The sequence below is a fragment of the Oncorhynchus clarkii genome, unplaced genomic scaffold (genome assembly GCF_045791955.1).
Source record: "Oncorhynchus clarkii lewisi isolate Uvic-CL-2024 unplaced genomic scaffold, UVic_Ocla_1.0 unplaced_contig_14094_pilon_pilon, whole genome shotgun sequence".
In the NCBI taxonomy this organism is placed as follows: Eukaryota; Metazoa; Chordata; class Actinopteri; order Salmoniformes; family Salmonidae; genus Oncorhynchus; species Oncorhynchus clarkii.
Window position 1 is genome coordinate 165873 of NW_027257993.1, and position 14496 is coordinate 180368.

Below are 14496 nucleotides of genomic sequence, written 5' to 3' on the forward strand. Positions count from 1 at the left end.
CTCTGTGTAACTATGTAACTCTGTGTATGTAACTCTGTGTAACTATGGATCTCTGGTGTGTTTTTCAGTCGTCGTGCAGGGTCAGCAGGAACACTCTGAGTGGATACTTCCTGGCTGGGAGAGACATGGCCTGGTGGCCGGTGAGTCAGATCTTAAAGTCTGTTACATCTGCTGTTGATCTCACAGTCCTCCATTTCCTGCTCTTCTTGTGGAAGATCGGAGCCGCTCTGTTTACCAGTTGTGTGTCTGTGTGTGGTGTTTGTGTGTGTATCTGTGTGTATCTGTGTGTGGTGTTTGTGTGTGTCTGTGTGTATCTGTGTGTGGTGTTTGTGTGTGTCTGTGTGTATCTGTGTGCTGTGTTTGTGTGTGTCTGTGTGTATCTGTGTGTGGTGTTTGTGTGTGTCTGTGTGTATCTGTGTGTGGTGTTTGTGTGTGTCTGTGTGTATCTGTGTGCGGGGTTTGTGTGTGTCTGTGTGTATCTGTGTGTATCTGTGTGTGGTGTTTGTGTGTGTCTGTGTGTATCTGTGTGTGGGGTTTGTGTGTATCTGTGTGTGGTGTTTGTGTGTGTCTGTGTATCTGTGTGTATCTGTGTGTGGTGTTTGTGTGTATATGTGTGTGGTGTTTGTGTGTGTCTGTGTGTATCTGTGTGCGGTGTTTGTGTGTGTCTGTGTGTATCTGTGTGTGGTGTTTGTGTTTGTCTGTGTGTATCTGTGTGCGGGGTTTGTGTGTGTCTGTGTGTATCTGTGTGTATCTGTGTGTGGTGTTTGTGTGTGTCTGTGTGTATCTGTGTGTGGTGTTTGTGTGTGTCTGTGTATCTGTGTGTATCTGTGTGTGGTGTTTGTGTGTATATGTGTGTGGTGTTTGTGTGTGTCTGTGTGTATCTGTGTGCGGTGTTTGTGTGTGTCTGTGTGTATCTGTGTGTGGTGTTTGTGTGTGTCTGTGTGTATCTGTGTGCGGTGTTTGTGTGTGTCTGTGTGTATCTGTGTGTGGTGTTTGTGTGTGTATCTGTGTGTATCTGTGGGTGGTGTTTGTGTGTGTCTGTGTGTATCTGTGTGCGGTGTTTGTGTGTGTCTGTGTGTATCTGTGTGCGGGGTTTGTGTGTATCTGTGTTGTGTGTGTGTGTGTCTGTGTGTATCTGTGTGTGGTGTGTGTGTGTGTGTCTGTGTGTATCTGTGTGTCTGTGTGTATCTGTGTGTAGATCGGAGCCTCTCTGTTTGCCAGTAGCGAGGGCTCTGGTCTGTTCATCGGTCTGGCTGGAACAGGAGCTGCCGGAGGCATCGCTGTGGCTGGCTTCGAATGGAACGTAAGGACACACACACACACACACACACAAACACACACACACGTACATTTACACACACAGTGGTGCGTATTCATGGATGCCAATGGAAGCCAGGCTTCCCCAGAAAATTTACCATGAAAAAAACATTTAAAATATTTCTCTTTCATCTAAGTTTTCATAATTGTCCTTCAATTCACAAGAGGCTGAATGTATCCCACCGGATGAAGCATCTGAGCGAGTGAAACAGATCCCCTCTGTCTCTGTATGTGTCCCCATCTATCGGATTCGGTCTGGTCATAAAGAGTATGACATCGTTGCTGCCCGTAGCATTGAAGGCAAGTGAAGCCAGCGAGCATTTGGCCTCCCTTGATAAAAACATTAATAAATAATCAGCGTTGAGCTCAACTGAATGGTCCTGGCACACCAAAACAACGTATCAGGGGAAGGCTTCTCTCCAATCACATCGAGAGAGAGAGATACGTCATGAATGGTCCTGGCACACCAAAACAACGTATCAGGGGAAGGCTTCTCTCCAATCACATCGAGAGAGATACGTCATGAATGGTCCTGGCACACCAAAACAATGTGTCAAGGGAAGGCTTGTCTCCAATCACATCGCATCAAAAGAGATACGTCATTGACAGAAACAACTTGAATCATTGCATCTCCTTGTGTTGTTGTCCTCCGGTGGCTAGCTAGCTAAAATGGTCCGTTTCCGAGTCCTCGTGGGTGGCGCAGTGGTCTAAGCTGTGCCACCAGAGATTCTGGGTTCGAGCCCAGGCTCTGTCGCAGCCGGCCGCGACCGGGAGGCCGATGGGGCGGCGCACAATTGGCCCAGCGTCGTCCGGGATAGGGAGGGTTTGGCCGGTAGGGATATCTTTTTCTCATCGTGCACTAGCGGCTCCTGTGGCGGGCCGGGCGCAGTGCGCACTGACCAGGTCGCTAGGTGCACAGTGTTTCCTCCGACACATTGGTGCGGCTAGCTTCCGGTTTGGATGTGCATTGTGTCAAGAAGCAGTGCGGCTTGGTTTGGTTGTGTTTCGGAGGACGCATGGCTCTCGACCTTCGCCTCTCCTGAGTCTGTACGGGAGTTGCAGCGATGAGACAAGACTGTAACTACCAATTGGATACCACGAAATTGGGGAGAAAAAAAGGGGTACATTTTTTTTCCTTCAAAGGCTCAGTTTCCTAAATTACCCATGGGATGGATATAGGGATTTGAACTTGTGGTTTTACTTAGTTCTCTGTGGCCAATGATTATAACTGTGATTCTGATCCAACCATTAATTCATACATTGTTTTACCCCTGGTCTGAGAGGATGGGAGTTCAACATGTAGCTAGATGTAGAAGGCTGATGTTACCTAGCTAACGTTGGCCATGAATGGAAGTTAGGTTAGCGAGCTAGCATTTTAGCCAGGTAGCCTAGGACCACAAAAACGAAAAGCGTGTACTGTATGACAGAGTGAAAGACCGTTTAGGCAACATGAAAGAGAGGAGGATGGTGTTGGCGTTTCTCTACAGGTAGGGTGAGTCAATATGTTTTTCTACTTGCACAAACACACACACACACACACAGAAATCAGAACCATGGACAGTAACATTATATTTAGCTTAAGTTGATTGGACTAAATCGTTTTTGGTATCTTTAAGTTGTCATTGTATTAGACTAAGCAGAGCAGGAAGAGTGGTTGTAGGAAGAGTGGTTGTAGGAAGAGGGGTTGTAGGAAGAGTGGTTGTAGGAAGAGTGGTTGTAGGAAGAGTGGAGCTGGAAGAGTGCTTGCTGGAAGAGTGCTTGCTGGAAGAGTGGTTGTAGGAAGAGTGGAGCTGGAAGAGTGCTTGCTGGAAGAGTGGTTGTAGGAAGAGTGGTTGTAGGAAGAGTGGTTGTAGGAAGAGTGGAGCTGGAAGAGTGCTTGCTGGAAGAGTGGTTGTAGGAAGAGTGGTTGCTGGAAGAGTGGAGCTGGAAGAGTGGTTGCTGGAAGAGTGGTTGTATGAAGAGTGGTGCTGGAAGAGTGGTTGCTGGAAGAGTGGTTGTAGGAAGAGTGGAGCTGGAAGAGTGGTTGCTGGAAGAGTGGAGCTGGAAGAGTGGTTGCTGGAAGAGTGGTTGTAGGAAGAGTGGAGCTGGAAGAGTGGTTGTAGGAAGAGTGGTTGCTGGAAGAGTGGTTGCTGGAAGAGTGGAGCTGGAAGAGTGGAGCTAGAAGAGTGGTTGTAGGAAGAGTGGTTGCTGGAAGAGTGGTTGTAGGAAGAGTGGTTGCTGGAAGAGTGGTTGTAGATAGAGTGGTTGTTGGAAGAGTGGAGCTGGAAGAGTGGTTGTAGGAAGAGTGGTTGTAGGAAGAGTGGTTGTAGGAAGAGTGGTTGCTGGAAGAGTGGAGCTGGAAGAGTGGTTGCTGGAAGAGTGGAGCTGGAAGGGTGGAGCTAGAAGAGTGGTTGTAGGAAGAGTGGTTGCTGGAAGAGTGGTTGTAGGAAGAGTGGTTGCTGGAAGAGTGGTTGTAGATAGAGTGGTTGTTGGAAGAGTGGAGCTGGAAGAGTGGTTGTAGGAAGAGTGGTTGTAGGAAGAGTGGTTGCTGGAAGAGTGGTTGTAGAAAGAGTGGTTGCTGGAAGAGTGGTTGTAGGAAGAGTGGTTGCTGGAAGAGTGGTTGCTGGAAGAGTGGTTGTAGGAAGAGTGGTTGTAGGAAGAGTGGTTGCTGGAAGAGTGGTTGCTGGAAGAGTGGTTGTAGGAAGAGTGGTTGCTGGAAGAGTGGTTGTAGGAAGAGTGGTTGTAGGAAGAGTGGTTGCTGGAAGAGTGGAGCAGGAAGAGTGGTTGTAGGAAGAGTAGTTGCTGGAAGAGTGGTTTATGGAAGAGTGGAGCTGGAAGAGTGGCTGTAGGAAGAGCGGAGCTGGAAGAGTGGTTGTAGGAAGAGTGGAGCTGAAAGAGTGGTTGTAGGAAGGGTGGAGCTGGAAGAGTGGTTGATGGAAGAGTGGAGCTGGAAGAGTGGCTGTAGGAAGAGTGGTTGTAGGAAGAGTGCTGGAAGAGTGGTTGTAGGAAGAGTGGAGCTGGAAGAGTGGAGCTGGAAGAGGGGTTGTAGGAAGAGTGGAGCTGGAAGAGCGGAGCTGGAAGAGTGGTTGTAGGAAGAGTGGAGCTGGAAGAGTGGAGCTGGAAGAGTGGAGCTGGAAGAGTGGTTGTAGGAAGAGTGGAGCTGGAAGAGTGGAGCTGGAAGAGTGGTTGTAGGAAGAGTGGAGCTGGAAGAGCGGAGCTGGAAGAGTGGTTGTAGGAAGAGTGGAGCTGGAAGAGTGGAGCTGGAAGAGTGGTTGCAACAAAGGACAAGCAGCACGCAGACAGACAGAGCAACATATCAGCACGCAGACAGACAGAGCCACATATCAGCACACAGACAGACATAGCAAAATATCAGCACGCAGACAGACAGAGCCACATATCAGCACACAGACAGACAGACAGAGCAACATATCAGCACGCAGACAGACAGAGCAACATATCAGCACGCAGACAGACAGAGCAACATATCAGCACACAGACAGACAGAGCAACATATTAGCACGCAGACAGACAGAGCCACATATCAGCACACAGACAGACAGACAGAGCAACATATCAGCACGCAGACAGACAGAGCAACATATCAGCACACAGATAGACAGAGCAACATATCAGCACGCATTCAGACAGAGCAACATATCAGCCCACAGATAGACAGAGCAACATGTCAGCACGCATTCAGACAGAGCAACATATCAGCACACAGACAGACAGAGCAACATATCAGCAGACAGACAGACAGAGCAACATATCAGCATACAGACAGACAGAACAACATAGGACTGTTTTTCTCCCCTGAAACACAGACATCTGGCTCAGTAACAGCAGTTGTCCTCTTTGTGAGGAACATGCAGGCTGTTTTTTATCACATTGAGATGCAAACATGAGTCACTGAGTTACTGAGTAATTTACACTACCGTTCAAAAGTTCAGGGCCACTTACAAATGTCCTTGTTTTTGAAAGAAAAGCACATTTTTGGTCCATTTAAAATAACATCAAATTGATCAGAAATTACAGTGTTCCAATGGCCCGTTGTGTTTGCTAATCCAAGTTTATCACAGTGTTCCAATGGCCTGTTGTGTTTGCTAATCCAAGTTTATCACAGTGTTCCAATGGCCCGTTGTGTTTGCTAATCCAAGTTTATCACAGTGTTCCAATGGCCTGTTGTGTTTGCTAATCCAAGTTTATCACAGTGTTCCAATGGCCTGTTGTGTTTGCTAATCCAAGTTTATCACAGTGTTCCAATGGCCCGTTGTGTTTGCTAATCCAAATTTATCGCAGTGTTCCAATGGCCCGTTGTGTAAAAGGCTAATTGAAGGCAGATCTTAACTGTACACGCTAAACTCTCCGTGGTTTTAAATCAATAGTTGTGGGAAGGCCTTTAGGCCTGTTTATCACAGTGGCAAGGCCTTTAGGTCTGTTTATCACAGTGGCAAGGCCTTTAGGCCTGTTTATCAGTGGCAAGGCCTTTAGGTCTGTTTATCACAGTGGCAAGGCCTTTAGGTCTGTTTATCCCAGTGGCAAGGCCTTTAGGCCTGTTTATCACAGTGGCAAGGCCTTTAGGCCTGTTTATCAGTGGCAAGGCCTTTAGGTCTGTTTATCACAGTGGCAAGGCCTTTAGGCCTGTTTATCAGTGGCAAGGCCTTTAGGTCTGTTTATCCCAGTGGCAAGGCCTTTAGGCCTGTTTATCACAGTGGCAAGGCCTTTAGGTCTGTTTATCCCAGTGGCAAGGCCTTTAGGCCTGTTTATCACAGTGGCAAGGCCTTTAGGCCTGTTTATCAATGGCAAGGCCTTTAGGCCTGTTTATCAGTGGCAAGGCCTTTAGGCCTGTTTATCACAGTGGCAAGGCCTTTAGGCCTGTTTATCAGTGGCAAGGCCTTTAGGTCTGTTTATCAGTGGCAAGGCCTTTAGGCCTGTTTATCACAGTGGCAAGGCCTTTAGGCCTGTTTATCAGTGGCAAGGCCTTTAGGCCTGTTTATCAGTGGCAAGGCCTTTAGGCCTGTTTATCAGTGGCAAGGCCTTTAGGTCTGTTTATCAGTGGCAAGGCCTTTAGGCCTGTTTATCACAGTGGCAAGGCCTTTAGGCCTGTTTATCAGTGGCAAGGCCTTTAGGCCTGTTTATCAGTGGCAAGGCCTTTAGGCCTGTTTATCAGTGGCAAGGCCTTTAGGCCTGTTTATCAGTGGCAAGGCCTTTAGGTCTGTTTATCAGTGGCAAGGCCTTTAGGCCTGTTTATCACAGTGGCAAGGCATATAAAGTGCATTCAGACCCCTTGACTTGTTCCACATTTTGTTACGTTTCAGCCTTATTCTAAAATCAATCTACCCATAATACCCCATAATGACAAAGAAAACGGTTTTTAGAAATATTTAAAAACTGAAATATTACATTTCCATCAGTATTCAGAGCCTTTACTCAGTACTCTGTTGATGCACCTTTGGCAGCGATTACAGCCTTGAGTCTTCTTGGGTATGACGCTACAAGCTTGGCACACCTGTATTTGGGGAGTTTCTCCCATTCTTCTCTGCAGATCCTCTCAAGCTCTGCCAGGTTGGATGGGGAGCGTCGCTGCACAGATTCTTTCAGGTCTCCAGAGATGTTCGATCAATTCCGGGTTCTGGCTGGGCCACTCAAGGACATTCAGAGACTTGTGCTTAAGGTCGTTGTCCTGTTGGAAGGTGAACCTTCGCCCCAGTCTGAGGTCCTGAGCAGGTTTTCATCAAGGATTTCTCTGTACTTTGCGCCGTTCATCTTTCCCTCGATCTTGACGAGTCTCCCAGTCCCTGCCGCTGAAAAACATTCCCACAGCATGATGCTGCAACCACCATGCTTCACAGTAGGGATGGTTCCAGGTTTCCTCCAGACGTGACGCTTGGCATTCAGGCCAAAGAGTTCAATCTTGGTTTCATAAGACCAGAGAATCTTGTTTCTCATGGTCTGAGAGTCTTTAGCTGCCTTTTGGCAAACTTTCGTGAGCTGTCATGTGACTTTTACTGAGGAGTGGCTTCCGTTTGGCCCCTCTACCTGATTGGTGGAGTGCTGCAGAGATGGTTGTCCTTCTGGAAGGTTCTCCCATCTCCACAGAGGAACTCTGGAGCTCTGTCAGAGTGACCATCGGGTTCTTAGTCACATCCCTGACCAAGGCCCTTCTCCACCGATTGCTCCGTTTGGCCAGGCGGCGAGGTCAAGGAAGTGTCTTGATGGATCTAAACTTCTTCCATTTAAGATTGATGGAAGCCACTGTGTTCTTGGGGATCTTCAATGCTGCAGAAATGTGTTGGTACCCTTCCCCAGATCTGTGCCTCGTCACAATCCTGTCTCGAAATTCTATGGAGAATTCCTTTGACCTCATGGCTTGTTTTTTGCTCTGACATGCACTGTCGACTGTGGGACCTTATATAGACAGGTGTGTGCCTTTCCAAATCAAATCAAATCAAATCAAATTTATTTATATAGCCCTTCGTACATCAGCTGATATCTCAAAGTGCTGTACAGAAACCCAGCCTAAAACCCCAAACAGCAAGCAATGCAGGTGTAGAAGCACGGTGGCTAGGAAAAACTCCCTAGAAAGGCCAAAACCTAGGAAGAAACCTAGAGAGGAACCAGGCTATGTGGGGTGGCCAGTCCTCTTCTGGCTGTGCCGGGTGGAGATTATAACAAAACATGGTCAAGATGTTCAAATGTTCATAAATGACCAGCATGGTCGAATTATAATAAGGCAGAATAGTTGAAACTGGAGCAGCAGCACAGTCAGGTGGACTGGGGACAGCAAGGAGTCATCATGTCAGGTATTCCTGGGGCATGGTCCTATGGCTCAGGTCAGTTGAAACTGGAGCAGCAGCACAGCCAGGTGGACTGGGGACAGCAAGGAGTCATCATGTCAGGTAGTCCTGGGGCATGGTCCTAGGGCTCAGGTCCTCCGAGAGAGAGAAAGAGAGAAGGAGAGAATTAGAGAACGCACACTTAGATTCACACAGGACACCGAATAGGACAGGAGAAGTACTCCAGATATAACAAACTGACCCTAGCCCCCCGACACATAAACTACTGCAGCATAAATACTGGAGGCTGAGACAGGAGGGGTCAGGAGACACTGTGGCCCCATCCGAGGACACCCCCGGACAGGGCCAAACAGGAAGGATATAACCCCACCCACTTTGCCAAAGCACAGCCCCCACAACACTAGAGGGATATCTTCAACCACCAACTTACCATCCTGAGACAAGGCTGAGTATAGCCCACAAAGACCTCCGCCACGGCACAACCCAAGGGGGGGGGGGGGGGGGGCGCCAACCCAGACAGGATGACCACATCAGTGACTCAACCCACTCAGGTGACGCACCCCCTCCAGGGACGGCATGAGAGAGCCCCAGTAAAGCCAGTGACTCAGCCCCTGTAATAGGGTTAGAGGCAGAGAATCCCAGTGGAAAGAGGGGAACCGGCCAGGCAGAGACAGCAAGGGCGGTTCGTTGCTCCAGAGCCTTTCCGTTCACCCTCCCACTCCTGGGCCAGACTACACTCAATCATATGACCCACTGAAGAGATGAGTCTTCAGTAGAGACTTAAAGGTTGAGACCGAGTTTGCGTCTCTGACATGGGTAGGCAGACCGTTCCATAAAAATGGAGCTCTATAGGAGAAAGCCCTGCCTCCAGCTGTTTGCTTAAAAATTCTAGGGACAATTAGGAGGCCTGCGTCTTGTGACCGTAGCGTACGTCTAGGTATGTACGGCAGGACCAAATCAGAGAGATAGGTAGGAGCAAGCCCATGTAATGCTTTGTAGGTTAGCAGTAAAACCTTGAAATCAGCCCTTGCTTTGACAGGAAGCCAGTGTAGAGAGGCTAGCACTGGAGTAATATGATCAAATTTTTTGGTTCTAGTCAGGATTCTAGCAGCCATATTTAGCACTAACTGAAGTTTATTTAGTGCTTTATCCGGGTAGCCGGAAAGTAGAGCATTGCAGTAGTCTAACCTGGAAGTGACAAAAGCATGGATTAATTTTTCTGCATCATTTTTGGACAGAAAGTTTCTGATTTTTGCAATGTTACGTAGATGGAAAAAAGCTGTCCTTGAAATGGTCTTGATATGTTCTTCAAAAGAGAGATCAGGGTCCAGAGTAACGCCGAGGTCCTTCACAGTTTTATTTGAGACGACTGTACAACCATTAAGATTAATTGTCAGATTCAACAGAAGATCTCTTTGTTTCTTGGGACCTAGAACAAGCATCTCTGTTTTGTCCGAGTTTAAAAGTAGAAAGTTTGCAGCCATCCACTTCCTTATGTCTGAAACACATTCTTCTAGCAAGGGCAATTTTGGGGCTTCACCATGTTTAATTGAAATGTACAGCTGTGTGTCATCCGCATAGCAGTGAAAGTTAACATTATGTTTTCGAATGACATCCCCAAGAGGTAAAATATATAAATAAATATTTCCAAATCATGTTCAATCAATTGAATTTACCACAGATGGACTCCAATCAAGTTGTAGAAACATCTCAAGGATGATCAATGGAAACAGGATGCACCTGAGATCAATTTAGAGTCTCATAGTAAAGGGTCTTAATATTTATGTAAATAAGTTATTTCTGTTTTTATTTTTTAATACATTTGCAAAAAAATCTGTTTTCACTTTGTCATTCTGGGTTACTGAGTGTAGATTAATGAGGAAAACATTTGATTTAATAGATTTTAGAATAGACGTAACCAAATGTGGAAAAGGTCAAGTGGTCTGAATAGTTTCCGAATGTAAATTAACATGTTATAGAACAAACAGCGCAGGATGTTACACCCCTACTAACCTTCCCCCGTGGTTTCCCCCACTCACCCCTACTAACCTTCCCCAGTGGTTTCCCCCACTCACCCCTACTAACCTTCCCCAGTGGTTTCCCCCACTCACCCCTACTAACCATCCCAAGTGGTTTCCCCCACTCACCCCTACTAACCTTCCCCAGTGGTTTCCCCCACTCACCCCTACTAACCTTCCCCAGTGGATTCCCCCACTCACCCCTACTAACCTTCCCCAGTGGATTCCCCCACTCACCCCTACTAACCTTCCCCAGTGGTTTCCCCCACTCACCCCTACTAACCTTCCCCAGTGGTTTCCCCCACTCACCCCTACTAACCTTCCCCAGTGGATTCCCCCACTCACCCCTACTAACCTTCCCCAGTGGTTTCCCCCACTCACCCCTACTAACCTTCCCCAGTGGTTTCCCCCACTCACCCCTACTAACCTTCCCCAGTGGTTTCCCCCACTCACCCCTACTAACCTTCCCCAGTGGTTTCCCCCACTCACCCCTACTAACCTTCCCCAGTGGATTCCCCCACTCACCCCTACTAACCTTCCCCAGTGGTTTCCCCCACTCACCCCTACTAACCTTCCCCAGTGGATTCCCCCACTCACCCCTACTAACCTTCCCCAGTGGTTTACCCCACTCACCCCTACTAACCTTCCCCAGTGGATTCCCCCACTCACCATCCCCAGTGGTTTCCCCCACTCACCCCTACTAACCTTCCCCAGTGGATTCCCCCACTCACCCCTACTAACCATCCCCAGTGGATTCCCCCACTCACCCCTACTAACCTTCCCCCGTGGATTCCCCCACTCACCCCTACTGCATACACAGCTTCCCCTACTGCATACACAGCTTCCCCAGTGGTCCCCCCACTCACCCCTACTGCATACACACACCGTGCCATCGTTGGGGTTAATTCTACAAATTCTAATTCAATTCTCTGTCAAATCCAGGTCAGACTTTTTTTCAGGCTGAGCATTTCACTGTTCAGACAACCAGCTGATTATTATGTATAGTAGTAGTACCATCAGCAGACAGCAGGGGGCAGTGTAACCAGCTGATTATTATGTATAGTAGTAGTACCATCAGCAGACAGCAGGGGGCAGTGTAACCAGCTGATTATTATGTATAGTAGTAGTACCATCAGCAGACAGCAGGGGGCAGTGTAACCAGCTGATTATTATGTATAGTAGTAGTACCATCAGGGGGCAGTGTAACCAGCTGATTATTATGTATAGTAGTAGTACCATCAGCAGACAGCAGGGGGCAGTGTAACCAGCTGATTATTATGTATAGTAGTAGTACCATCAGGGGGCAGTGTAACCAGCTGATTATTATGTATAGTAGTAGTACCATCAGCAGACAACAGGGGGCAGTCTCACAGTTAATGAAACCTTTCTATTTCTCCCCCTATCTCTGTCTCCCTCTCTCTCTCCCACAATCTCTCTGCCTCCCTCTCTCTCTCTCCCCCTATCTCTCTCTCTCTCTCCCTCTCTCTCTCTCTCCCCCCATCTCTCTCTCTCTCTCTCTCTCTGTCTCCCTCTCTCTGTCTCTCAGGCCACCTATGTGTTGCTGGCATTGGCTTGGGTGTTTGTACCAGTCTATGTGTCTTCAGGGGTGAGTTCACACACACACACACACACACACACACACACACACACACACACACACACACACACACACACACACACACACACACACACACACACACACACACACACACACACACACACACAGTCAGAGTGTGTACCTGCACCCTTTCCTGCGTGTTGCAGCTAGTTGAAGAATTCTTTAACCTGAACATTCCTCTGCTGGGCGTCACTCTTAAACAGACAGTGTGTTTGTTCCAGATCGTGACCATGCCGGAGTACCTGGGTCGTCGGTTCGGAGGGGAGAGGATCAGAACCTACCTGTCTGTTCTCTCTCTGATGCTGTCTGTCTTCACCAAGATATCAGTATGATATATCACACAGCCCTGTCTGTTCTCTCTCTGATGCTGTCTGTCTTCACCAAGATATCAGTATGATATATCACACAGCCCTGTCTGTTCTCTCTCTGATGCTGTCTGTCTTCACCAAGATATCAGTATGATATAACACACCACACAGCCCTGTCTGTTCTCTCTCTGATGCTGTCTGTCTTCACCAAGATATCAGTATGATATATCACACCACACAGCCCTGTCTGTTCTCTCTCTGATGCTGTCTGTCTTCACCAATATATCAGTATGATATACCACACAGCCCTGTCTGTTCTCTCTCTGATGCTGTCTGTCTTCACCAAGATATCAGTATGATATAACACACCACACAGCCCTGTCTGTTCTCTCTCTGATGCTGTCTGTCTTCACCAAGATATCAGTATGATATATCACACCACACAGCCCAGTCGTTGTTCTGGTGTCACTGAATAGACTGTCATTGTCTCAGAGGTCAGAACACAATTACTATGACAACGGATGACCTGATTTCTCTATTTTTTGCTCTCTCCCCCCATCTCTCTCCCCTCCCTCCTCTTTCTCTAATCCCCCTCTTCTCTCTCTCTCCTCTCTCTCTTCCCTCCACCTCCTCTCTCTCCTCCCTCCCCCTCTTCTCTCGCTCTCGCCTCCCTCCCCCTCCTCTCTCTCTCCTCCCTCCACTCTCTCTCTTTCTCCTCCCACCCTCCCCCTCTCCTCCCTACCCCTCCTCTCTCTCCTCCCTCTCTCTCACTTTCTATCTCTCCTCCCTCCCCTCTCTCTCTCTCTCCCCCCTCCCCCTCCTCTCTCTCTCTCTCTCTCCTCCCTCTCTCTCTCTCTCTCCTCCCTCTCTCTCTCTCTCCCTCGTCTCCCTCCCCCTCCTCTCTCCTCCCTATCCCTCCTCTCTCCCTCGTCTCCCTCCCCCTCCTTTCTCCTCCCTCCACCTTCTCTCCTCCCTACCCCTCCTCTCTCCCTCTCCCTCCTCCCTCCACCCTCTCTCCTCCCTCCCCCTCCTCTCTCTCTCCCCCTCTCCTCCCTCCCTCTCCCCTCTCCTCCCTCCCCCTCCTTTCTCCTCCCTCCACCTTCTCTCCTCCCTACCCCTCCTCTCTCCCTCGTCTCCCTCCCCCTCATCCCTCCACCCTCTCTCCTCCTCTCTCTCTCTCCTCCCTCCCTGCCCCTCTCCTCCCTCCCCCTCCTCTCTCTCGTCTCCCTCCATCAGACAGACCTGTACTCAGGGGCGTTGTTTGTCCAGGTGTGTTTAGGATGGAACCTGTACCTGTCTACCGTCCTCATGCTGGTGGTCACTGCCCTCTACACTATAGCAGGTCTATATACTATATTCTATACTATATTCTACTATCCCTCCTCTCCCTCTACACTATAGCAGATCTATACACTATATTCTATACTATATTCTACTATCCCTCCTCTCCCTCTACACTATAGCAGGTCTAAACACTATATTCTATACTATATTCTACTATCCCTCCTCTCCCTCTACACTATAGCAGGTCTAAACACTATATTCTATACTATATTCTACAAGCCTTAGTTCCCTCCATCTCTGTCTTCATCAGGTGGTCTGGCTGCTGTCATCTATACAGACACTCTGCAGACCTTCGTCATGATTATAGGAGCAATCATCCTCACCATCACAGGTACACACACACACACACGCACACACACACACACACACACACACACACACACACACACACACACACACACACACACACACACACGCACACACAGACACACACACACTATCATCCTCAACATCACAGGTACACACACACACACACGCACACACAGACACACACACACTATCATCCTCAACATCACAGGTACACACACACACACACGCACACACAGACACACACACAACTATCATTCTCACCATCACCAGCGTCCCCTCTCTTTCTTTCTTTCTTTCTTTCTTTCTTTCTTTCTTTCTTTCTTTCTTTCTTTCTTTCTTTCTTTCTTTCTTTCTTTCTGTCTGTCTGTCTGTCTGTCTGTCTGTCTGTCTGTCTGTCTGTCTGTCTGTCTCTCTGTCTTTCCACCCAGCGTTCAACAAGATTGGAGGCTACAGTAACTTGGAGAGAGTTTACCAGGCAGCCATCCCTTCTAAGGTGAGTCAACAGCAACTTCCACTATCATGTGTAGTAATAATGTTGTTATTATCATAGGCATTAATGTTGTTATTATCATAGTTATTAATGTTATTATTATCATAGTTATTAATGTGATTATTATCATAGTTATTAATGTTATTATTATCATAGTTATTAATGTTATTATCATAGGCATTAATGTTATTATTCTCATAGTTATTAATGTTATTAGCATTGGCATTAATGTTATTGTCATAGGCATAAATGTTATAATTATCATAGTTATTAATGTTATTATCATAGTTATTAATGTTATTATCATCATAGT

At 47.7% G+C, this 14496-nt stretch overlaps 1 protein-coding gene across 1 annotated transcript in view; it reads left to right on the forward strand.

Annotated features, from left to right (window-relative positions):
- Positions 1–14496, forward strand: part of LOC139394430 (sodium/mannose cotransporter SLC5A10-like) — a gene marked incomplete at its 3' end in the record, with an annotated part of 79605 nt that overhangs the window by 1523 nt on the left and 63586 nt on the right. The window contains exons 2-8 of the mRNA XM_071142496.1: positions 69–140; positions 1199–1303; positions 11661–11720; positions 11954–12058; positions 13277–13382; positions 13635–13715; positions 14122–14186. Coding sequence (XP_070998597.1) covers positions 69–140; positions 1199–1303; positions 11661–11720; positions 11954–12058; positions 13277–13382; positions 13635–13715; positions 14122–14186 — 594 coding nt within the window. The remainder of the gene's footprint in view (positions 1–68; positions 141–1198; positions 1304–11660; positions 11721–11953; positions 12059–13276; positions 13383–13634; positions 13716–14121; positions 14187–14496) is intronic.